The sequence below is a fragment of the Pleurodeles waltl genome, chromosome 11 (assembly GCF_031143425.1).
Source record: "Pleurodeles waltl isolate 20211129_DDA chromosome 11, aPleWal1.hap1.20221129, whole genome shotgun sequence".
NCBI classification, from domain to species: Eukaryota; Metazoa; Chordata; class Amphibia; order Caudata; family Salamandridae; genus Pleurodeles; species Pleurodeles waltl.
The window spans coordinates 904659945-904686397 of record NC_090450.1 but is presented as its reverse complement, the minus strand read 5'-3'; the positions used below and the strand labels follow the sequence as shown (position 1 = coordinate 904686397).

Sequence of the window (26453 nt, the reverse complement as noted above, 5' to 3'; positions counted from 1 at the left end):
CAGTGTTGCTTCCGCCCCAAATCCAGCAGTCTTGTTACTACAACAGGAGTCTTTACGATGGGACTCTGCTTAGAGAGTGTCTGCACATTTTGAACACTTGGGAGATGAGTGGCAGTAATCCGGAGGTCTCTGGCTATCAGTCAATTCCAAATTCTCTGGGCCTTGCGAGATAAAGGTCTGGACCTCCTTCCCCCGCCTGTTGAGGCAGTAGATAGTTGTCATGCTATCCGTCGAAACAAGCAGGAATTGCATCTTGAAGAACGAAAGAAAAGCATTCAACTCCAGGTGAACTGCTCACAGTCTGAGATTGACGTGACAGGTTTTCTCTCTTGGAGGCTATGTTCCCTGTATTTGGAGGTGATCCATGTGCGCTCCCCAGTCTAACGACAAGGCATCTGTTACTATGTTCTGGAAAGGGACATCATAATGAAATGGCATGCCTTGAAGCAGATTTGTCGAAGACCACCAGCATGTCAGAGACCGCTTTGCACTGGAGAAGAGAGTGATCTTGTTCATCCAATGGCCCGTAAGTTGGTCCCATTGATCCCTGAAACATTCCTAGAGCGATTGCTTGTGGAGACAGGCATTCAGAAATAGAAAGATGCACAAAACTATTGAGCCGAGAAGAGATGACATGACACTTCCGACAGACTGATAACAGTCTATCCTCCGAATTAGACACTCTTGGACTGGACTGGACTCTTTGGACTGGAGTAGGGTTTGACTTGTTGTGATTGATATGCAGATCTAATAGTTGGAGAAGACTGCTGGTCAATTTGTAATGTAGTTGGGCCTATTGAGGTGTAAACGCCTTGATGAGCCAGTTGTCTAGATACAGGTAGACAAATTCAGAGCTCTGGAATGGCGACCAGTGCCACATACTTTCAGGAATTTCTGGGGGATGATTTGAGGCCAAACAGAAGCATTGTGTACTGAGAATGGTCGAGACCTATGACAAACCTCAAGAATTTGCAACGTTTCTTCACTATTGGGACATCAAAGTATGCATTTTGGGAGGTCTATCGAACAGAGCCTGTCTCCCTGGTTTATCTGGGGATATATCTGATGTCTCTGCAGTTAGAGCTGCTTATGACCTAGGCTCCAGTGAGGGGTTTGAACCTTTGTGGGTAAAAACATTGTTGGTAAGGTTTGTATGTGTGCTTTTGCTGTTCTTTCTGCTTTTAGGGTCTCCATTTCGAACTGAATAGTGTGGATCTCGAGAATGTAAGGTTAAGAATCCGTTGCTGGGATTCATGTTTAAGGGCCGTAAGGCAGAGCCACAAATGCCTTCTCAAGGTCACTCAGTCACAGTATTCATGGGCTGCTAATAATTAGTCAGCATCACTGATGATTTCATTAGAGACCATCATAACCTTGTTGATCACTTCGAGGAAGTCCTCTCTCATTTCTAGGGAGATTACCTCCAACAAGACTACCCTAAGGCTCGGTCTTATCTGCCTAGGAGAGCCGATGCACTTGCTGCCTTCATGGTGGTGGCAGCTGTACCACAAACCTTAGACACTACTGAAATCAACTTTTAACTCTCCTGGTCTGGTGGCACTGTACACAAAGGAGTAGTGGAATGTTGTTTCCTTGCTGCAAGAATCACCACAGAATCCTGGGAGGGTATGAGCAGAGAAACAGTGGGTCCTGCTCTGATAGTCTGTACTTGTTTTTCAGCCTTGACAGAGCAGATCTGGCTGAGGCCGGTGTGAAGAAGAGGTCCACTGCTGGCTCTAGTAGGCCGGGAACCAATAGTGGAAAGGGCATAGGCATTGTTCTATGATGAAGCATCTCCAAAATGACCGATGTGGATGGTGCAGGAGCTGGCATTGGGATGTTTAATTTTGAAGCGCCTCTCACTAGGACCTCAGGGAACGTGTTGATATTGTCCACCCGGGAAGACCCATAGCGGAGGAAAATCAGACAGTGTTGGTGAGCATCTGCCTCAGCAGGACGAAGAAGTGGAAGAATAATAGGTCTCTGTTTGTGACCTGAATCTGGGTGCATGGTGACGATTTGAGCATCTCGAGGATGGCTGAGATGAGAAATGCAAGAACCTGTGGCGATGCCTGTAGTGGTGTGAACTATGGCAAGATCTAGAATGCGATCACTGCAGAGAAGGTATATGTGTCGGAGGAAGAGCTTCCACAGGTTATGGTTGTGGAAGAGGTATTGGCGCTGGATGAGATGCTGGAAGTGGAGCAGTGAATAAAGCGGAGTAGGTGAGTCTGGCAGCACTATAGGCGACAGGGTATACCCTGGAATACACAAGAGTCCAAGGATGATGGTAGATGTCTGCCTTGATTTTTGGTCTCATGGTCAGACTCCTCAAAAATGTCAACTTTCTCTACATCTCCATACTTCTTGACGTCTATTTTATGTCTCGACGTCGATGCACTCCGACATGGAACTTCTTTTGCCCTTTGATATCGTAGGCTCCTTCAACATCTACATTCAATGTCTCAACATGGAACTTCGACTTCTCTTTGACGTCGACCCAGTCCTCATGGTGAACATGTCTCAACTTAAAGTTTTTGGGCTGAGCCTCTTTTTGGAACTTCCAAGCCTGAAATCCTCAGAGGAAGGTGGAAGAGCCCTGGTAGAGGACTGACCCTCTCCTCACTCTGTCTATATGTCCCACCTTTTCACTGCAACTGTTGCTCATGTTAGTCTTATGTACCATGGAAGAGAATCTTCTGCCTTCCCCTCATTGTATCCGGAAAACATCCTACAGTGTGGACATCTGACAGGAACATCGTTCCCAAGAAGGCAGATGATGCAGATAACATGAAGGTCTGACTTATCCTTCTTTCTTCCACAGGCAGGGTACTTGTCAAAGATGGCATTTTATTTCACCAATGACAAAAAAATCCAGACATAAAAACAAAGACAGATAAAATCTGCTGAGTGAATTAGGTATCAGAAATTTACCATTGAGAACTTTGATGTAAAAAAAAAAGCCAAAAATGCTGAGCTCAGTGCTCCAACATCCTGTCACCAAGAGCCGGAAAAAGAACTGAAGCAACTGCCACCTCCCGGGCATGATGGAATACTTGTGGTCTGTGGGTCCTTAAGGGAGCAGACACTGTTTTTCCATTTACATAATGGCAACCGCTAGGGTTACACTGTCCTCTTTTCCTTCATCTTTCTCTTTCTAAAAATGGTTTTGTAAAAGAAATGTAAAAAAAGTCAAATAACCTTTTTCCAATTAATGTGACAAATTTATAAGTACACACACATTCATTACAACTTTTTCAAACACAATCTGAAGAAATTGGCCATCACAGCCTTTCTTATAAGCTGCACATTATTCATGTCTTAAGTGTCTTCCAGGCCTTCCTGAAGAAAGCAAACATCTAAACTTAAGAAGATATATTATAAGAAGTGCTCTGGGATCCCTACACGAGGGCAGCACTATTCAAAGCATATGTCTATCAAGGTAGATCCACTGAGAGAGAATCTGCTGTTTTCAGGATCCTTCAGAAAGGTTCACTTCAGAATGTGATACAATCAGAAAGAATGTTCAGGATGTTCGCATTTAAATCACTGAAAGGAAAAGGAATACTAACTGTACCATTAGGAAAAAGTTTATTTGATTATTTATTACACTTCTCTACCTTTCATTAAAAAAACCATTGAAAGGGAATCTGTTGCTTTTGCAATTCATGCAAATTGTAGGAATGGTTTTGGAAGGAATGGACTATGTAAGGGCAATTGAGAACATATAGAACAAACTTAAACAGATTGTTTACATAGCTGAGGTCACTGGGAAATGTAAGATAAAAGTTCACACAATGAAAAGAGAATATTTACTGAACAAACTTATCGAAACAAAGTTAAACATTTTTGATGAAAATATTTTATATTCCATTAACATCACTTACAAATCAGCAATCCTGGAAAAGATATGAATTAATTTCTGGTGAATCCAAAATGTATAAACTACTTACACTAACTTCCATAACCAGCATATCAAAGGAGCAATAACCTGAAAGAATTTTTTTTTTTTTTTTTTTTTACAAGAACCAATAAGCTATTCAGATAAACATAAATCAGGCACACAACCCTGTATACAGTTTTTAAAAAATACTATAATTCAAGGAAAATGCTTGTCACATTTCAGCACGGGGCAAAAAGCAGCATGAGAAACTGCCACTGGGCAAGCATTTTAAGACTTTGAAACACAAAGGAACTCAACTATCTTCCAGGTGGTTGACCTTGATGAGAAACCATAGAGGAGGCAATCACAGTAAATCAAATTAATATAGAGGGAAACGTATTTGGTAAATAAGATACGCACTGCAACACCACAAGGACGTAACAACAGTCGTGAGTATATTTGCTACTTACAAGCACCCTTATATTACTATATATTAGTCCCTTTTACTATACTTAAACATGCCTTAGCGACTTCTATGATGAAGAACTTGAACCTTTCCGGCATGGGGAGGAGTGATATTGTGAACTCCATGTTGACTCTGGAAGAGTTCCACTGTCAACACTAATATTTTTACAAGATAAGTCAGCAGATCCTAGCATATAAAAAAGGAACTGGCAAAAGCTTAGTAACCGATATGCTTAATTACCTACCTAATTTCAGTGTAATCTTTCATAGCTCTCAAAAGCCGAGTCAATGGGCAAAAGAACGTAAAAGTCCCAAAAGGTATGTTTCATGGTGCTCATCAGTACTATGAAAAACAAAAGGAAACTGTGGTGCCTGATGTCATAACGAACATGTGAGTAGAAGCACGCCTAGGGGATGTTTGGCAGGAATGTTTTCCACTGAGATTTCCAGGTTTGAAGATGTTCAGACATGGGTAAAGGCAGGGGGCCTCAACAATGTCAAAGGATAAAAGTACAGAATACATGGAAGCCTTGTTCTTTCCCATAGACTCTAGCATGGCACAAGTTATTTCTCATGTAAAAAAAAAAAAAAAAAAAAAAAATTAAAAAAGGGGGAGCGAAAAACACATAATTAGAGTGGCAGAACAAGGGTTAATGTGACAAGAATTGAACATTGTCACAGTTTCTCACATGCAAATATTATAATTACGTGTTGACGAGGCTACATACGAGGCGGAGTCAGAGCAAGAGCAGCAGGCCGCACGGTGTAGCTTGGAACCCAGAAAAGCTTCCCACGTCCTACGACCATGGCTTGCCCTCAGGGGACTGCCGGGTTGCTAGAGCTTGCACTGCCCTATCACGACTGTGCCGACCCCGTGCGTGCACAGAGGAGGTTGCATCATCCTGCCACCATCAAAGTGAGTCCACGGCACGTCCACACCCAAGCCAGAGAGCAACTGCAGCCACACCACCCTACCACCACCACCTGAGGGAGCCTCCAGCTCCCAGGATTAGAGAAGCAGGCGGGGAAGGCGTGAAGGGCTCAGGTAAAGGAGAAAGAGCCTGCCTGTCACTGCTCGTCGGTGAGTGGAGGAAGCCAGTAGTAACAGAAGCGGCCAGGCTTAGGACTGGGTGCGGCTTGTCGCCTGGCTTGCCTCTCCATGTGGTAATTTGGCTATTGACTACTGACTATTGCACCAAGATGCCAGCCTCTGGATTAAGATGACTAAAGATATAAACTTGAACTGAAAATTGAACATTGGATATTGACATGAGTCCTCTCCCGCAGTAATTACTTCTTTATAGTTGCCTCATTGGTTATGCACCATATTGGTGAAAAAGCACTTCAGGCGCTTTAAGGAACTCTAAGGTACTTTCTGAGTCCTGGAAAAGCACACATGAACATTTTGAACACTCTGAGTACTTTAATCATCCTTGCAGTACAGTGCAGTGCACAAGAACATGTAAGGTGAGGAGACTTTGTTGGCGAGATTGTGTTCTCGCGCCCCATGCCACTAAATTACTCCAGATTAACAATCTAAACATCCCATAAGTGCCTGAGAATAAGATCAGGCAGAAAAAGAGGTAAGCCCCCGGTCTCTAATAAGAGAAAAAGGGATCCAGTGTCAAGTGAAACGGAATCAAAAAGAAGGGCAAACAGTGCATCTCGGACATCCAAAATAACTAGCATAAACAGTATCATTACCAGAAGCTCATTTAGAGACTACTGCAGATTTGAAAGGGAAAACGCAACAGGAGTAGCTCGGGAAGCAGTCGATAATTCCCAGAATGGACTTCAAAACACAGAAGGGAATAGAGGTTCACTCAAACAAACTGAATGTCATAAGATAGCTGACTTTTTTCAGATCTCAAGTACACAAGGTGGTGGGATGTTTCCAAGCGCATTCCATCATCGACACAGATGATCGCCATCTATCTGCCTAAGTCCCTTTGACCAAAGGAAGTAAGGAGGCCAGAGGAGAATTCCTTCCCCATATCCCCCAATAAGGAAAATGTCACTTACCCAGTGTACATCTGTTCGTGGCATTAGTCGCTGCAGATTCACATGCTGTGCACATCCCGCCATCTAGTGTTGGGCTCGGAGTGTTACAAGTTGTTTTTCTTCGAAGAAGTCTTTTCGGATCACGAGATCGAGGGACTCCTCCCATTTCGGCTCCATTGCGCATGGGCATCGACTCCATCTTAGATTGTTTTCCCCGCAGAGGGTGAGGTAGGAGTTGTGTATTATAGTAATCGTGCCCATGCAATGGAGTGAATATGTATGTACATAATGTAGTTTAAAGTGATATATTTACAAATTTACAAATGTTCAAGATCAACTTCTAAACGGCTACAGGCTACCGGGGAGGCGGGTGGGCGCATGTGAATCTGCAGCGACTAATGCCACGAACAGATGTACACTGGGTAAGTGACATTTTCCGTTCGATGGCATGTGTAGCTGCAGATACACATGCTGTGCATAGACTAGTAAGCAGTTATCTCCCCAAAAGCGGGGGTTCAGCCTGTAGGAGTTGAAGTTGTTTGAAACAATATTCGTAGTACTGCTTGGCCTACTGTGGCTTGTTGTACCGTTAACACATCTACACAGTAGTGTTTGGTACATGTATGAGGCGTAGACCATGTGGCTGCCTTACATATTTCGGTCATTGGAATGTTTCCTAGAAAGGCCATGGTAGCACCTTTCTTTCTAGTTGAGTGTGCCTTTGGTGTAATAGGCAGTTCTCTTTTTGCTTTAAGATAACAAGTTTGAATGCGCTTAACTATCCATCTAGCAATGCCTTGTTTAGAAATTGGATTTCCTGTATGGGGTTTTTGGAAAGCAATAAATAATTGTTTGGTCTTCCGAATTAGTTTCGTTCTGTCAATGTAGTACATTAACGCTCTTTTGATGTCTAATGTATGTAGTGCTCTTTCAGCTACAGAATCTGGCTGTGGCAAGAACACTGGAAGTTCTACTGTTTGTTTCAAGTGGAACGGTGATACGACTTTTGGTAAGAATTTATGATTTGTTCGTAAGACTACTTTATGCTTGTGTATCTGAATAAATGGTTCTTGTATGGTAAATGCTTGTATCTCACTTACTCTTCTTAGAGATGTGATAGCAATTAGAAATGCAACTTTCCATGTTAAATATTGCATTTCACATGAGTGCATAGGTTCGAAAGGTGGACCCATAAGGCGAGTTAAGACAATATTGAGGTTCCATGAAGGAACTGGTGGTGTTCTTGGTGGTATAATTCTCTTTAGGCCTTCCATAAACGCTTTAATGACTGGTATCCTAAATAAAGAAGTTGAGTGTGTAATTTGCAGATAAGCTGAAATTGCGGTAAGATGAATTTTAATGGATGAAAAAGCTAGCTTTGACTTTTGCAAATGTAGTAAGTAGCTTACGTCTTTAGCAGATGCGTGTAATGGTTGGATTTGATTATTGTGGCAATAATAAACAAATCTCTTCCACTTATTTGCATAGCAATGTCTAGTGGTTGTTTTCCTAGCTTGTTTTATGACGTCCATACATTCCTGTGTAAGGTCTAAGTGTCCGAATTCTAAGATTTCAGGAGCCAAATTGCTAGATTCAGCGATGCTGGATTTGGGTGTCTGATCTGTTGTTTGTGTTGAGTCAACAGATCTGGTTTGTTTGGTAGTTTGACACGAGGCACCACTGAGAGGTCTAATAGTGTTGTGTACCAAGGTTGTCTTGCCCAAGTTGGTGCTATTAGTATGAGTTTGAGTTTGTTTTGACTCAATTTGTTTACTAGATATGGAAGGAGTGGGAGAGGGAGAGGGGGAAAAGCGTATGCAAATATCCCTGACCAACTCATCCATAACGCATTGCCCTGAGACTGATCTTGTGGGTATCTGGATGCGGAGTTTGGGCATTTTGCGTTTTCTTTTGTTGCAAATAGGTCTATTTGTGGTGTTCCCCATCTCTGGAAGTAAGAGTTTAGTATTTCGGGGTGAATCTCCCATTCGTGGATCTGTTGGTGATCCCGAGAAAGATTGTCTGCTAACTGATTCTGAATCCCTGGAATAAACTGTGCTATTAGGCGAATGTGGTTGTGAATCGCCCAATGCCATATTCTTTGTGCTAGGAGACATAACTGAGTTGAGTGTGTTCCTCCCTGTTTGTTCAGATAATACATCGTTGTCATGTTGTCTGTTTTGACAAGGATGTGTTTGTGGCTTATTATGTGTTGAAATGCTTTTAGCGCTAGAAATACTGCCAGTAGTTCTAAATGATTTATGTGAAATTGTCTTTGCTGAGTGTCCCATTGTCCCTGGATGCTGTGTTGATTGAGATGAGCTCCCCAACCTATCATGGAGGCATCTGTAGTTATGACGTATTGAGGCACTGGGTCTTGGAAAGGCCGCCCTTTGGTTAAATTTATGCTGTTCCACCATAGAAGCGAGGTGTATGTTTGGCGGTCTATCAACACTAGATCTAGAAGTTGACCCTGTGCCTGTGACCATTGTGATGCTAGGCACTGTTGTAAGGGCCGCATGTACAATCAGGCGTTTGGGACAATGGCTATGCATGAGGACATCATGCCTAGTAGTTTCATTACCATCTTGACCTGTATTCTTTGTTTTGGATACATGACCTGTATTACCTTGTGAAATGCTTGTACCCTTTGTGGCCTTGGAGTGGCAACCCCTTTTGTTGTGTCGATTGTCGCCCCTAAGTACTGCTGTGTTTGGCACGGCTGAATGTGCGACTTTGTGTAGTTGAGTGAGAAACCTAGTTTGTGGAGGGCCTCGATAACGTACCTTGTGTGTTGTGAACACTGTTTTTGCATGTTGGTTTTGATTAACCAATCGTCTAGGTACGGGAAGACGTGTATTTGCTGTCTTCTGATATGTGCCGCTACCACTGCCAGGCATTTTGTGAAAACTCTTGGCGCAGTTGTTATCCCAAATGGCAACACTTTGAATTGGTAATGTACCCCTTGGAATGCAAACCTTAGGTACTTTCTGTGTGAAGGATGTATCGGTATATGGAAGTATGCATCCTTTAGGTCTAGTGTTGTCATGTAGTCTTATTGTTTGAGTAGTGGGATTACGACTTGTAATGTCACCATGTGAAAGTGATCTGATTTGATGTAGGTATTTAACGTTCTGAGATCTAATATAGGTCTTAGAGTTTTGTCCTTTTTGGGTATGAGAAAGTACAGAGAGTAAACTCCTGTTCCTTTCTGATTAATTGGTACTAATTATATTGCTTGCTTTTGTAACAACGCTTGGACCTCTATTTGTAGAAGATCCATGTGTTGCTTTGACATATTGTGTGTTTTCGGTGGGACATTTGGTGGGAAATTGAGAAATTCTATGCAATAACCATACTGGATAATTGCTAAGACCCAAGTATCTGTTGCTATCTCCTCCCATTGTTTGTAGAACTTGGTTAGTCTCCCCCCCACAGGTGTTATATGTTGGGGATTTGTGACGTGTAAATCACTGCTTGCTTTGTGGAGTTTTGGGACTTTGGAATTTTCCTCTACTTTTTTGGAACTGTCCCCCTCTATATTGTCCCCGAAAACTTCCCAGCTGATATTGGCTTTGATAAGTGGGCCTTGTTTGTGAGGTTGTGGGTTCTGTGCTTTGTCCTCGAAACCCCCCTCAAAACTGTGTCTTTCGAAATGTGCCTCTGCTCTGTGGGGAGTAGAGTGCGCCCATGGCTTTGGCCGTATCTGTGTCTTTTTTAAGCTTTTCGATGGCAGTGTCCACCTCCAGCCCAAGCAACTGCTGTCCGTTAAATGGCATATTCAACACGGCTTGCTGTATTTCCGGCTTGAATCCTGATGTACGCAGCCATGCATGTCTCCTTATTGTCACTGCTGTGTTTACAGTTCTAGCAGCTGTATCTGCTGCATCTATTGCTGACCGTATCTGATTGTTTGAGATACTCTGTCCTTCTTCCACTACTTGCTGTGCTCTCTTTTGGAACTCCTTGGGCAAATGTTCTATAAAGTGTTGCATTTCGTCCCAATGAGCTCTATCGTATCTGGCCAACAAAGCCTGTGAGTTTGCAATACGCCACTGGTTTGCTGCCTGTGCCACCACTCTTTTTCCTGCCGCGTCGAAATTACGACTCTCTTTATCTGGAGGTGGTGCATCTCCTGAAGTGTGTGAGTTAGCCCTCTTGCGAGCTGCCCCTACAACTACTGAGTCCGGTGTTAGTTGTTGTGTGATGTACACGGGGTCAGTTGGTGGCGGTTTATATTTTTTCTCCACTCTTGGATTAATGGCCCTTCCTTTTACAGGCTCCTCAAACACTTGTTTGGAGTGCTTTAACATTCCAGGTAGCATGGGGAGACTCTGGTACTGGCTGTGTGTGGACGACAGTGAATTGAATAGAAAGTTGTCTTCGATTGGCTCTGAATGTAGGCTGACATTATGAAACGCCACTGCCCTAGACACCACCTGCGCGTAAGCTGTACTATCTTCTGGTGGTGACGGTCTAGCTGGATAACAGTCAGGACTATTATCTGACACTGGCGCATCATAAAGATCCCACGCGTCTGGATCGTCCTGACTCATCCCTGTATGAGTCGGGGATTGCATCATTGGTGGAGTGGCTATTGGTGATGGTTGCGGAGAGCGTTGTGGGGACGGTGGCGGGCTTACTTGTTTAGCCACCTTTGCCTGTGGCTGCTTGTCTTTCTCCTGGAAGGCAAGTTTGCGTTTCATTCTAATAGGAGGGAGAGTGCTGATCTTCCCCGTTTCTTTTTGGATGTGGAGCCTTCTTTGGGTGTAGTCTGGCTCCATTGTCTCTAGTTCCTGTCCAAATCTGTGTGTTTTCATTTGTGAGGACAGTCCTTGTTCCTCTGTGTAGGAACTTTATTTCGGTTCAGAGGCCGGATGTTTCGGTATCGAAACCTTTTCGGCTGCTTTTTTCGGTTCCGACGAAACCTTTTTTATTTTTGGCGTCGTGGTCTCTCGGTGCCGACTTATTTCGGTTCCGCTGTCTCGGTGCCGAACTTGCTCGGTGCTGCTGTCTCGGGCCCGAGATTGTTGAGTGGCGGTATCTCGACCGGAGTCGGATGACTTCGACACCAGCGTGCCCTTTTTCGGTGCCGATGATCGGTCACCTATTTTTCGGGTTAAGCCATGGCCTGTTGGCGGATGGCGTCACCTGGGCTTTCGTGGTCTTTTCGTGAGTTTTATGTTTCGACGTCTTACTCACGGTTTTCGGCGTTTCTTGTGGATCGAGCTCATCCGAGTCCGACTCCTTGAAGGAGAAAGTTTCTTCTTCCTCCTCGAAACGCCCTTGTCCTGTTGGCGCCGACGCCATCTGCAGTCTTCTCGCTCTTCGGTCCCTTAATGTCTTTCTGGACCGAAACGCTCGACAGGCTTCACAAGTATCTTCCTTGTGCTCTGGAGACAAACACAAGTTACAGACCAGATGCTGATCTGTATACGGATACTTGTTATGACATTTTGGGCAGATGCGGAATGGGGTCCGTTCCATCAGCCTTGAAGAGACACGTGGCCGGGCCGACCAGGCCCCGACGGGGGATCGAAAAAACCCCGAAGGGCCACCGGAGCTCTTCAAAAATCGGTGTCGTTCTGTTATAACTAACCCGATACCGAACGCAAACAATACCAATGATTTTTCCGAGTTTCTAACTAACTTTCCGACCCGAAACACAGAGCGAAAAGGAACACGTCCGAACCCGATGGCGGAAAAAAAACAATCTAAGATGGAGTCGACGCCCATGCGCAATGGAGCCGAAATGGGAGGAGTCCCTCGATCTCGTGACTTGAAAAGACTTCTTCGAAGAAAAACAACTTGTAACACTCCGAGCCCAACACTAGATGGCGGGATGTGCACAGCATGTGTATCTGCAGCTACACATGCCATCGAACTTATGATTACAAAAGATAAGCACCTGTGTAGTGGGTCCATCGTAGCCGTCCCCCCGGAGGTGAATCAAGAGGCTGTAACCTTAGCGGTGACAGGGGCATTAACTTGAGCATCCGCGGAACAGGAACTTATCAAGCCTAGGAATGCTGGAACAAAAGTCTCACACAGCAGCACAATCTGTATAAGTCAGATGATGATGCGGTCACCAGTGGCAAAAACAATTAGCTGTTAAGAGTCTGAAGACTAGGCTTTATTCCTCTCCTGTTTTTAGAGCAAGTAATATTGTGCCGGAGCTCGTCCACACATGATTGCCTGACAAAAGTAGGGGGTCTGACACAGGGGGCATGTTCAAGTCAGAAGAAGGCAACAGGGCAGTTATTGCTGGCGATCAAACAACCCAATCTACGGGGAATGTAGATGATCCCTCCATGGACCCGCAAGCTGCAAAGAGCCTGACCAACAAGCGGGTTGCAATTTTGAATTGAATGCAAGCAACAGTATTGGCCCTCAGACACCACGCAAATAAAATGGACATTCAGGTGGATTTGCTAAATACTCGGTCCGTTTTTATCTCTGGAATTGATGGCAAACATGAAAAGTCGAACTCCTTAATAACAAAAGCTCAAACAAACCAGCTCAATGATTTTACCATCTGCTTATGGAAGGAGGTAATTGACAGACTAGTTCAACTGCCAGCAATTCTGGAAGGAATACTAGGGGAAGCTTGAACCCGCCCCATAAGAGAGGGGGCACCCAGCCCAAATAGTCATCAGCAATTCCACTTGCAACTCGATTGGAGCGCAGTTATCCAACGGAGCTAGAGATCCTGGTTGGAACAACAGATCCCACAGAGGAAGTTGGCAAATGGGCAGGTTTAAAAGAAAAGCAAGGAAGCGCCTCTGAGGTGCAAGAGACCCAGGATCATTTATCAAAATCAATAGAAATCGAAATGCACTTCCCCCCGTGTATGACTAAGAAGAAGCGGAAGTGTGCAAGAAAGGGCAGGAACAATGCCCGCCTCAGCTATGCATGTGTAGCAAAAGTAACCAAAGCAGCAACAGAGGAAGGCAAGGATCCAAAGTTAGAGCAAAAGTCCGGTGACAGTCCCAAGCAACTCGTCCTGGAAGGGGCGATCAACATGCCTGATCCAGAAGCTACACCAACAGTAAGGTCCCAATTATTTGACGTGGAGCAAATGCATATGGAAGCAAAACATGTCCTCACGTTGTCAGAAGAACCTGGCTCGAAAGATAAGGGGCCCCATAAGCAAGCAGAGGCTCCACCAGTGGGCGACTAGGAATAACAACCTGGAGCACCTCAGTAGGAAGGGACCGCACCAAAATGTGTATTAGCCCCACTGTATCAAAGGGAATGCATAAGGCTCAGTAAAAATTGAACGCAGACAACCATCAAATTTTGACCAACCTGGACCAGAGGAGCCAGCTAATTTAGATTTGTGAATTCAAGTCTAGGGGTCCTCAGGATGTACTTAACCGCATAAGCATCTCAAAATTAATAAAGGCCCCTACCGGCCTAAATCATGTGACCTCTGAAGATATCCTGGATATGAGGTTTTTGCAAGCAAGAGAAAGACCGTACTCAGACCCAACTCTAGTCATGTTTTTAGCTTCAGACCTTCCCACCAAAGGTCCCAGTACAGAAAAAGCTTCCAAAGGCATGAGGTATTGACATAACCTATCAAGGGGACAGCTCTCCATCCCTGTTATTAGAGGAGCTTTGTTCTGACAAGAAGTCAGACCTACCCTGGTCCGTCCTGCGAGGGACAAATGGGAGATTCAACGCCGGGGAAGCCAATAAAGAAGTTGTAAGTCAGTCCAATATGACAGTACAATTTTCGAGAGAAGAGCAGCGAAGGAAAATCATACCAAAATGTGACCCTCAAGACAACTGAAACTGGTTGCCCACAGTGCTATCACAAGGACCAACCCATAAGAATTGAATAACAACTCAACCGATCGCAACCAAGTTGGGGAGGGGGGCTGAGTATTTGCTCCTGAAATATAGGGGACCTCCAGGCAAAAATGGAAGACCCAGCTTTCACTCTGTTTCTAGGAGCATTTGCTATAATAATGATCCAAGAGTAATGGACGCAAACAAGCATACCCCTTATTAGGTTTAAAGATTTTAACAGACTGGCAGAGAAAACCAGAATATTCGGAGGGACAAAAGGTGGCCTGGCGATTTATATCAATATCAATATCAATCTCTCCATTATGATCTCAGAACTCCATATGGATGAACAGCCCTTCTTGTCTGTCCATCTGGATGGCTGGGCAAAGAGCCCCTTATTCTTATAAATGTATACATCAGCCCAAAAAGGAAGGCCACAGCAGCAGATAAACTTCCTGCACACCTGCTTCACTTAAAACTTCAATCTGGCTGGCAGGCTGGCTAGTTTCAGGCGTACTCAATCTTAACTTATTCTATTGTCTGAACGAAGAGCATGTAGAAATAGCTGGGTTTGTTCCATGTCAAAGAATGCCACCTTTCGCTAGGAAAGACAAGACTGGAGAGGAGTTAATAAAAGCGTGTGAGCTAACTGGCCTGTTTACCTTGAATGGTCGGAAGCTAGGAGATATCCCTGCAGCATGGACAAAAGCCTCATGTGAATCAGTGCCGTATTTAAACTTTACGTTGGTAGGATTTTTCATTGTTTAAGCAAGTAAGTGACTACTGAGTGTCAGATCATGAGGAGAGTGACTATCAGCCGCAGATAATTATGGTTCAGACAATTATGCACAAGCAGGGAGCAGGAGCAGTGCTCAGGGGGAGGGGGGGAGGGGGGGAGGGGGGGGGAGGGGAGGACTGGCATTGAAAATCTAAAGCATTTGAAGTGGAGCTCTGGTTCAGTCATGGCCAAGGTGGAGGAGGCAGCAGGAAATGCAAACCCAGCACTTCACTGCAGAATTAATAAACCAAGCCTCTTTCAAGGAAGTAAACAAGGGAGCCCGTCTGGGGCACCACAATGGAATTTATCTATGCCTCGATCAGTGCATATGAGAAAATCTCTAGTGAGTAGGCTGCTAAGCCTATTACACAAATACCCAGAGGGTGAAATGTTACTATAAAGTCTCCATGAAGAGAGGAAACTATTAAAAAAGGAGCTATGGTCTGTTAAAAATCAGAAACATTATGGGCCAAACTGCTGCATGCAACAAGCGCAGCCGACTCAAAACGCTTTTTGAAGCTCATAAGTAACATTGAAAAAGGCTCAAGAGCTGCCCATAATGCAAATATAAGTGAGGAAGCTTGGATCGGTCATCTCACATCTTACGTCAAAGAAAACACCCAGGAAATAATCATGCCCATGCAATGGGAGAGAGGCATTTGGACCTCTGAGGCACAGGATCCCCCAGCATTCACACGCTCAGAAATTATTAAGATCAATGATAAATCAGGAACTGACTGCACACCAGGTCCCAATGGGTTACCATAAGCACTGCTTAAACATTCAACATCAAGATGGGCAATCTTCCTTACAGCAATGTTTAATCATATCTTGGCAACCGGGATCATCCCAGCTAGCTGGAAAGGGTCAATAGTCCACCCATTTATAAAGAAGGTATTGCCACCTCTTTAAATAACTATCGCTTTATTGCACTTCTGGATGTGGACCTTAAGTAGTTCTCAATGCGCCTTTTTCAAGATCTAAAGTCATGGGCTGCAGACAATGGCAGATTACCCGTTAACCAAACTTCATTAAGAATCAAAGCACCCTAACAAATGTCTTGGCGTTGGGCCTGATTCTCAACAGAGATAAGGCCACCGGGACCCCACTTTTCATGTGTTTTGTGGACTTTAAAGCAGCTTTTGACTGTGATCCCCGCGGTAGACTCTAGGCAAAACTGCAGCAATGCAGTATTGCCATCAGACTACACTATTCTGACACGTGGGTCAAGATTAGGCTCAGGGAGGGTACTCACCTTTGCAGGGAAGTCAAAACAACAGTTGGTCTAAAACAAAGATGTGTTTTAGCACCACTTCTCTATGATCTATACATTGCAGACCTCTCCTCGGATTGAATGGTCAGCTAGCCAATGCACCTAGACATGGTGGTCAGCAACTTTCCAATATGCTGTTTGCAGATGACCTGCTGTTGCTCAGTAATACCAGAATAGGCCTACAAAGACTGCTGAATTGTCTAGGGATGTATGCAAAGAGCAGTGAAGTGGAAATAAACCGTAATAAAACGAAAGTGGTTGTCCTTAACCACTGAGTTTCTAACCAGCATAAATGGCACTTAAATGGGAAGCTAATCGATGGAACTGCCACGTATACTTACCTAGGGGTCAAGATACACTCAAGAGGCGCATATGCGCCCCAAATGGAAGCAATAAAGGAAAAAGCTCAGGCCCTCAATCATGCCTATGGAACACTAGCAAGAACTATTCAAGAGCATATTCTTAAGCCGCTAGCATCGGTTATGCGGGCAAAACCATTACCTACTCTTCTGTTTGGAGCAGAAATAATGATTGGGGCTGAGAGAGTTCTCCTGATTAAATTAATGATAAGATCATATAAGCAAGCCTTTCAGTTACCTAGGTCGGCATCACCTGCTCAAGGTAGGCTGGAATTCTCAATAGTAAGGCAGTCCCTTGACGTCCAAAGAGGAAATCAGAAATGCCACCTATGCCACCAGGTCGATGAAACATTGCTGCATGTTATCTGTATATGCCCAGCCCTGGCCAACCAGGGAAAAAATATGCTGAAAAAAGAATTCAATACACTGGGGATCAGATTCTGTAGACCAGCCCTTATTGAGTCATTCGACCCAAGGAACATAATATTGAGTATTAAGCTGGTACAGTTTCTGGAAAGCTTTAAAACACTTGTCACTTTAGCTAGCAGTTAGCCCAGATTGTTGTCAAAATCAAGATATCAAGATTGTTGTTTTATTTTCAGGTTTTCTTAGGATTAAGCTTTGGATCTTTTGCACAATTTTCTTAAATTGCAGAATTAGCTTGGCTAGTACCTGAACATTTTGACAAGGGTTAACTCAGCTAATTAATACTTGCCCTGATAAATATTCCCTATGAAGAGTAGATAATATGCACCTTTTGACTAATTTTGCACAACGTACTGTAAGTGAAGGTCTCAATATTGTCAAAATGAGGTGAACTGAACATGAAGAATGGGTGATTGCGTGGGACGTCGAAGTTTTGGCATGTTAGTTTCATCTTCGCGCAATTGTGTACACCGCTCTGGCAAGTGAACATTCTAACACTGATAACCGGGCTGCATTGCAATGAACTATATCAATATCAATGTCTGATTTTAAATGTTGTAAACTGTGACTGTTAAGTCAGTTATTTTTTATTTCTAATTTGTTTAAACCTATGACTGATGTTTGCACATTCTGTTAAATGTTTGCACGCTGCCCTGTCTTAGAGAATACATTAAGGTTAATACTCACTACTATATTGTGCACAATCCAACAGACTTTTCTTCCCCTTTGGAGCTTTTTATGGTTTTTATTAACTAATAAATAACTTTCATACGAAGTGCCTTGTCATAGGTGGACTTGGAAAAGACTGGCAGTGGCCAGAACAAAATGTACTCTGAACAAATTATTAAGAATAAATGTAGGAAGTTGGCTCTGTATGTACTATTTCAAAATAAGAAATAGCATGCACGGAGTCCAAGAGTTCCCCTTAGAGGTAAGATAGTGGCAAAAAGAGATAATTCTAATGCTCTATTTTGTGGTAGTGTGGTCGAGCAGTAGGCTTATCAGAGGGAAGTGTTAAGCATTTGTTGTACACACACAGGCAATAAATGAGGAACACACACTCAAAGACAATTCCAGGCCAATAGGTTTTTATATAGAAAAATATATTTTCTTAGTTTATTTTAAGAACCACAGGTTCAAGATTTACAAACAATACTTTAAATGAAAGGTACTTCACTTAGGAACTTTGAATTAGCAAAATAGCATATACAGTTTTCACACAAATGACATATAGCTATTTTAAAAGTAGACAGTGCAATTTTCAACAGTTCCTGGGGGAGGTAAGTGTTTGTTAGTTTTTGCAGGTAAGTAAACCACCTACGGGGTTCAAAATTGGGTCCAAGGTAGCCCACCGTTGGGGGTTCAGGGCAACCCCAGAGTTACCACACCAGCAGCTCAGGGCCAGTCAGGTGCAAAGGTCAAAGTGGTGCCCAAAACGCATAGGATTCAATGGAGAAGGGGGTGCCCCGGTTCCAGTCTACCAGCAGGTACATACCCGCGTCTTCGGAGGGCAGACCAGGGGGGTTTTGTAGGGCACTGGGGGGGACACAAGTCCACACAGAAAGTACACCCTCAGTGGCACGGGGGTGGCCGGGTGCAGTGTGCAAACAGGCGTCGGGTTTGCAATAGGTTTCAATGGGAGACCAAGGGGTCTCTTCAGCGATGCAGGCAGGCAAGGGGGGGTGGCTCCTCGGGGGTAGCCACCACCTGGGCAAGGGAGTGGGCCACCTGGGGGTTGCTCCTGCACTGGAGGTCGGATCCTTCAGGTCCTGGGGGCTGCGGGTGCCGTGTCTTCACCAGGCGTCGGGTCTTTGAAGCAGGCAGTCGCGGTCAGGGGGAGCCTTGGGATTCCCTCTGCAGGCGTCGCTGTGGGGGCTCAGGGGGGTAGTCGCCGGGGAGTCCTCCCTGTGGTGTTTGTTCTCGAGCCGGGGGCGTCGGGTGCAGAGTGCAAAGTCTCACGCTTCCGGCGGGAAACGTGTGTTGTTTCAAAGTTGCTTCATTGTTGCAAAGTTGCAGACTTTGGGGAACAGAGCCGCTGTCCTCAGGAGTTCTTGGTCCTTCTAGATGCAGGGTAGTCCTCTGAGCCTTCAGAGGTTGCTGGACCCTGGGAACGCGTCGCTGGAGCAGTGTCTTTAGAAGTGGGGAGACAGGCCGGTAGAGCTGGGGCCAAAGCAGTTGGTGTCTCCGTCTTCTCTGCAGGTTTTTCAGTTCAGCAGACCTCTTCTTCTTAGGTTGCAGGAATCTAGTTTCCGGGGAGCCCTTAAATACTAAATTTAAGGGTGTGTTTAGGTATGGGGGTTAGTAGCCAATGGCTACTAGCCCTGAGGGTGGCTACACCCCATTTGTGACTCGTCCCTGAGGGGAGAGGGGGCACATTCCTATCCCTATTGGGGGAATCCTCCATCTGTAAGATGGAGGATTTCTAAAAGTCAGAGTCACCTCAGCTCAGGACACCTTAGGGGCTGTCCTGACTGGCCAGTGACTCCTCCTTGTTTTTCTCATTATCTCCTCCGGCCTTGCCGCCAAAAGTGGGGCCGTGGCCGGAGGGGGCAGGCAACCCCACTAGCTGGAGTGCCCTGGGGTGCTGTAACAAAGGGGGTGAGCCTTTGAGGCTCACCGCCAGGTGTTACAGTTCCTACAGGGGGAGGTGATAAGCATCTCCACCCAGTACAGGCTTTGTTACTAGCCACAGAGTGACAAAGGCACTCTCCCCATGTGGCCAGCAACATGTCTGGTGTGTGGCAGGCTGCTAAAACCAATCAGCCTACACGGGTAGTCGGTTAAGGTTTCAGGGGGCACCTCTAAGGTGCCCTCTGGGGTGTATGTTACAATAAAATGTACACTGGCATCAGTGTGCATTTATTGTGCTGAGAAGTTTGATACCAAACTTCACAGTTGTCAGTGTAGCCATTATGGTGCTGTGGAGTTCGTGCATGACAGACTCCCAGACCATATACTCTTATGGCTACCCTGCACTTACAATGTCTAAGGTTTTGCTTAGGCACTGTAGGGGCATAGTGCTCATGCACTTATGCCCTCACCTATAGTATAGTGCACCCTGCCTTAGGGCTGTAAGGCCTGCTAGAGGGGTGACTTATCTATACCTGTAGGCAGTGTGAGGTTGGCATGGCACCCTGAGGGGAGTGCCATGTCAACTTAGTGTTTTTATCCCCACTAGCACACACCAGGTGGCAAGCAGTGTGTCTGTGCTGAGTGAGGGTTCCCCAGGGTGGCATAAGACATGCTGCAGCCCTTAGAGACCTTCCTTGGCATCAGGGCCCTTGGTACCAGGGGTACCAGTTACAAGGGACTTACCTGGATGCCAGGGTGTGCCAATTGTGGAAACAAAAGTACAGGTTAGGGAAAGAACACTGGTGCTGGGGCCTGATTAGCAGGCCTCAGCACACTTTCAAATCATAACTTAACATCAGCAAAGGCAAAAAGTCAGGGGGTAACCATGCAAAGGAGGCATTTCCTTACAATAAACAAGTACAGAAATAAAGGCAAATGCATTAATAAACAATATGCCACACTGCAGGTAGCACCACATAAAAAGAACTCATCAAACCAAAGCACGGAGACTATCTGCAATCCACACAGCCTGCAGTGTGGAAAGAGTGTTAAGGAAAAACAATTTCTACTCACTTTTCTCAGATTATACTGAGACATCTCAACTGAGGGTGTAAAGCAGGAGTGGGTAAAGAGGAAGGGAGGGGATAAGGCCTAGATAAGAGTGCTTACTCTCCTAGAAGGGTGGCAAATACAAAAACAAGGTGATGGATAGGATGCTTCAATCAATCTCAGCCACTGGCAATCACTCAGGTCGCATCCCAATCCATCTTTTTTTGTCCACTATGTCACCTCAGTTTGGACCCAGTCATATGCAAATCCGTCTTGATCCTGTTCCTCATGGGGACAGTCTAGCCCGAACTGCCAGGCCCTCTCTGAACCAGAACACAAGCAACATAGGACCATTTCAGCCCTAGTTGGGGGTCTTCAAGCAGGTTATTCTGATGATCTCTGCTTACTTCTCCTCTGCAGAGGTTCTTTTCCCTTCCTTACTATTATCCATCGGGCCCAGAGACAAACCAGTCAGTTTGTTCAGAATGAGATTCAGAGTCAGAAAAGATTTATAGGGGCCCCAAGCTAATTCTGCATGAAGGGCTCAGATTTCAGATCCTCGCATGAGCCAACCCAGTGAAAGAGTCTACCTAGTGAAAGAGTCAACCTAGTGAAAGAACACTACATTATAGTCTTTGGGTAATATGCATCATTTCAAAAGAAGACAAGTAGCAATTCAGCTTTCTGACACAAGTGTCTAGGGCTCAGCTTGTGTATGAGCTCAACTTATTAATGGACATCTTCCACCGTAATTAGCTCTCACAACAAACTATATGCACGCATGTATTTATGTTCAGAGTTTAACAATCTATCCATTTAACGGCTTAGACTTTACTCTCAAATACAGACTATGCAAAAGCAGACGCTCCATGGTCAGGCAAGCATTACTTGAAGAATGCAATGTTCTGTTCACTCACCATGGATTTCAAATTATTGTAAACTAGTGGTTCTCATGAAGGTCTTTAAAACTTTGATACAGGAACTATATCATCTTGCCGATGTTGTGGCTCTTGAATGCATCTATAATATCTTCTAGCTCTCTGAAGAAATTACTATTTGAATCAGGTTTCTAGCGGACAGGTGAATGCAAGCCCTCGTCGTGTAGCATCTTAGTTAGACCATCATCCAAACTGACACCTTCATTCACAATAACAAAATGTGTTTCCCTATTAGTAATTATAATATTGATTAGGCAGTACGCAAATGTAAGTTCCCAATCCATGGTACTAACGGCACAGGAAAATTGGGCATTCTAACAGTAAAGGTGTGAAATAAAAATACTATCAACAATGCCATGTACATTGCATCATATTGGCAACCAAACATATATTTTTTATGATCTCCGTCATAAAAGTGGTCTGTCTGTAGTAACATTTTTTTTTTTTTTCACGCCAAGAAGGCTTTCACTTACTGGCTACATTTTGGCTAAACCTTGAATTATCTCTCAAAGAATAAACACTTCCAAGTCTGGGTTACTTTTTAATTTTAGGGCCCTTGGAATCTGTGCTGACTGGCATCTGCCAGTAGACCCTGTAAGTCCATATATTCCTTGCAGCACAAAAAGGTACTGTAGCTCCTTTCATGACAGCATGTATTTTAAGGTTTCGGTTTGCTTTGAAAACAATAGCAGGTGGACTGTGGGCCTTCACCAATTCCTTTGGGTTTACGAACTGCCATTCCACGTGCTGTTAATCAGAAAACCCACATCTTATATATAATTAAAAGGACTATGATGCATATGAAAACACGCTACCCAAAAGGGAAAAAAATGAAAGAAAAAATAAATTTATGTTCAAGTCAATGAAAAAGACTACTTTGCAATAGTGTGTGTGAGAGCCTAAAATAAATTCAGATTTAACTTACAACATCTGTATCTAAACCATCAAGGTCATCAGGTGTGCTAATGGTAGTGCTACTATTGGAGGTGGTGACAGTGGTACTTTCGCCTCCATCCCAAGGCTCCAGGTCCTTTTCCTTGTGTTCTCCATTAACTTTAGAGCTGATCGCAGAATCCGTAAAAGCATCTGGAAAATACAATTGAGTTTCATTAAATATTCTATTTTACAGTGAACTAATACAAAAACTTTCCAAGAACTACAAACTAATCAGAATGCACGAAAGTCATCTTTAAATTTGTAAAACACCGAGGTTATGTACTGAAATGGGTTGTAAGGGTTTAGCAGTCTAAGGGGGGAGGAACTAGCTGCCTCTACAGAATAAGATAGAAATGATTTATATCACATTTTCCTACTATGTTGATCGCTCAATGCTAATGATGACTGATTACAATAAACACACTTAAACAGAGCAAGCCATAGATCTGTACCTCCAACCTGCAGGAACAACCCAGGTGTGTGAAATGTTGTATACTATTTTTATGTTTACTAGGTCAGCCATCTGCCTTGCAAAATTGTGTTTCAAGATTGCCAAACTAATCTTCTATTGATAAAGCAGTTCTCAGCTATTATCCACAGCCACTGTCTTTCCTTTGGCCCAGACCTGTGGCGGGATGGTTACAGACTGAGTTCTATGGCTCCGGCTCACTGGAAGAGTGGCATTATAGCCCTAGGCATGTGCTTTGAAACAAGGCTTTAAGGATAGCCTGAAATGAGGGTAAGTGATAAAAACATGCATTAAAAACATCTCCAGGTACGGCTAACAGGTCAGAGAAAGAATAAGGAGTTAGTGTCAAAAAAGACCACAGCATAACTCAAGACAAAGGGAGAAAACAAAGAGATGACCTTTAGTATAAAAGGGTGGGACCAAAGTCTGAATAAAAGAGGAAGGCTAGATTCCTTTTCTCCACATTGCCAAGGTAAAGTTTCTGCCTTACACCACAAAAAGTGCACACACCAAAATCTTATGGACCGGTGACATTTGAATACTAAAAAACCTCTAAAATTGGCCAGTTATTGCCACAACCTAGACCCTAAAGCAACCCAAATCTATGCTTCATTTCTTTCAAGTTTGAATGTGGGTGTGATTGGCTATGATGCAGTCTAAAACCATAGCTAGCCAATTTCAAAGGTTTTCACTGCTATCAATTTAAAGCAGCCAAAACGTTGCCATTTAACAGGAAAGGTTTTATTATGGCACTTTTCCCACTGTGTTTAATTGTTGAGAGTTGTTTTCAATCAAAAAATGTCAGTTTTCCTGAACTGAAATATGTTTTTCCAGATTCGGACAGCAATTCTGCCACACAAAATGTTAAAATCCAAGTCAGATATATGACTTTTCCTAGAGTGGGAAGTGATGAAAGTAGCCATGCCTCTGAATTGTGCATATGTACACCCAATGAGACGTAAGTGCTGGCATACAAACATTTTTCAAAGTGTGGCGAGGTAACATATGAAAAATCAATTACAATGCTTAAGAAAGGCATAATTTAGGTTACATTAAAGGGCACCTGTAGTTATTAATTTACAACTACTGCCCCAGAGAGGTATTAAATACACATCAAAATGAAGGGCGCAGTCGTTATAGCGCCCGGTATTAATTGCAATTTTTAACAACCTTACTTGGCCCAAGAAACAATTGTCTCCAATACCTTTAAAAGGCATTTGCTGAGAACACAATTTCCACGCATACAACCAAGAATATGTCACTGAGAGATTTTACAAAACATAGTCCACATGGCCAATATATCGGATCATGATAAAGTGCTATTTTCAAGAATATGCTCCTTTAATGGCCAGCTACCATCAGAAAGACTCTAATAAGCACTGCTCAATGAGGTGAGGAGCCATCTCAAAAAGAAATGTTTGAGCTTGACGGTTTAAGGGAAGTTGACAGCTTCACTTAGGTTAGATGCTTGTAAACAAATATAAAAGAGACCTAAAGAACAGCCTAGTAATATTTACAGCGCAACCATCATAAACCGTTTTACCTCTTTTGGCCCTTCACTAAGCTAATGAACTTGGAGAACAGCATCATTCAAATCCATAATTTTAGACAATGACCAGGCTTCCTTGAAGAACAAGTTACTTACCTTCTGTAAAGCCTTATCTGGTAGAGAAAGACTAGCCGCAAATTCCTTACCTTAGAATTCTCCCAAAGCACCAGACTGGATTTGGAAAAACTTTTCAACAGCATCTCTGCATGACGGTAGAGAGTGCGGTGCAATTCCGTATCGACGACATCCACCGGACATGACGTCGATGGAGCCCATATAATCCCTCCTCCGACATGCAGATGTTAGCTTCTTCTGTGACTAGAATCCTCGCAACAAATCGGAACCACTATAGAAACAGGCAGTGGAACAGGGTGCCACAAGAGAGAGATGTAAATTTAAATTACACCTACTAAATCGAAATACAAGGCGAGATAATACAAAGAAAGGAATACTGAGGTAAGATAAAATAGTCTATGTCTCTACCAGATAAGGCGTTACCAAAGGTAAGTAACTTGTTCATCTGATAAAGACAACTAGCTGCAGATACCTTACCTTAGAGTTAGATACCAAAGCAATATAAACTCAGGAGGTGGGTCCAAGAACTATTCTACCCAAGTCTCACATATAAGCAACCTGTCTAACTGAAGGTGGAGTAGACCAGACACCAGAGACACAAAGGTGAGAAAGAACATTCATCTCAACAGTAGTGGAAGACTTACAGATCATGTTAAGAAGACATGAAATGCCATGAGGAGCGGAGCACATGGCAATGAAAAAAGAAGCTGTCAGTAGACAACAAGCAACAGGAAAATTAACATGTTTAGCCCTAAGGAGGAGCAGTAACGATAAAGAGCTGAGGACTAACGTGCCATATCACTGCAACAGTTCACCGCAACAGTCACTGAGATAAGTGTGATGGAACATCTAACAAGGAGGATCCACAGAGGACATGAAAAGAAGAGGAGCGACGCATGCAAGCTGCCTCTACTAGGATGCGTAGGCAAAGCCTGCATGAAGCAGTAATCACAACGCTGGTAGGTAGAGTAACTAGAAAGAGTGCACACCTCGAGGAACACAAAAGGAGAACCTATAGAGAAGTGCAACAGGACTGTAATACACACAGAACGATTGACAGGGTCACAAAAGGCCTAACATATGCACAGCATGTGATGGAGAAATGAGGAGACCTGAATAGATTTTTTCCGAAACACCCACATGTACACATATAGATGTAATGACATGGATGTGTTTGTGCAAATGTATCTATCAATATGTACAGAGCCAAGCAAGACACATATGTAGATATAAATATAGAGACGTAGACGTAAGAATATATATCTATATATATATATATATATATATATATATCTATATATACATATATACATATATATATATATATATATATATCCACACAAACGATATATGGAAATATAGAAAGAAAAAGCTAATCAACAGCAATACAGTACAAAAACAAAAGAGGGGAGAGAGGAACTTGGACCCCTCAAGGGAGAAAAAGTCTATCATGCAGAAAAACCAAAGCTAGCAGACTAAAAACCTAAAAGAGGCTGGCAGAAAAACCTGCTGACAGGAAACCACAGAAACCTTGCGGTATATAAAACAAGGTTAACACCTGTTGTAAAATCGCCACAGAAAAATACACCAACCATAGAAAGGCCAAGATAATGGCAATAATAAGTCCAGCAAACAAAAAAAGGTAGTTTAAAGACAGGGCCCATGGAAAAAGGGGGCAGAGTCCTGGAATAACCTGTGTAAAAGAAAGCAGTCCAATAAGTGGAACGAATAATAAAATATCCTGAAGTCTAAGGTATAGCTGATGTCGACTCCCAGAATGGGATTCAAACACTGGACCTGCAGGAGTCTGCAAGGTCAAATGCAAGTGTCTATACCAGTGGGCTACAGCTTTAAGCAACAAAACAATGAGTGGTTAGAGAGGATTA

At 43.6% G+C, this 26453-nt stretch overlaps 1 protein-coding gene across 11 annotated transcripts in view; it reads right to left on the bottom strand.

Moving 5' to 3' along the window:
- The window catches only part of ATXN2 (ataxin 2), a 1121476-nt gene that overhangs the window by 889085 nt on the left and 205938 nt on the right, over positions 1 to 26453 (bottom strand). For all 11 annotated transcript variants that reach the window (XM_069214846.1, XM_069214840.1, XM_069214837.1 and 8 more), the window contains exon 6: positions 22464 to 22624. In XM_069214846.1, coding sequence (XP_069070947.1) covers positions 22464 to 22624 — 161 coding nt within the window. The remainder of the gene's footprint in view (positions 1 to 22463; positions 22625 to 26453) is intronic.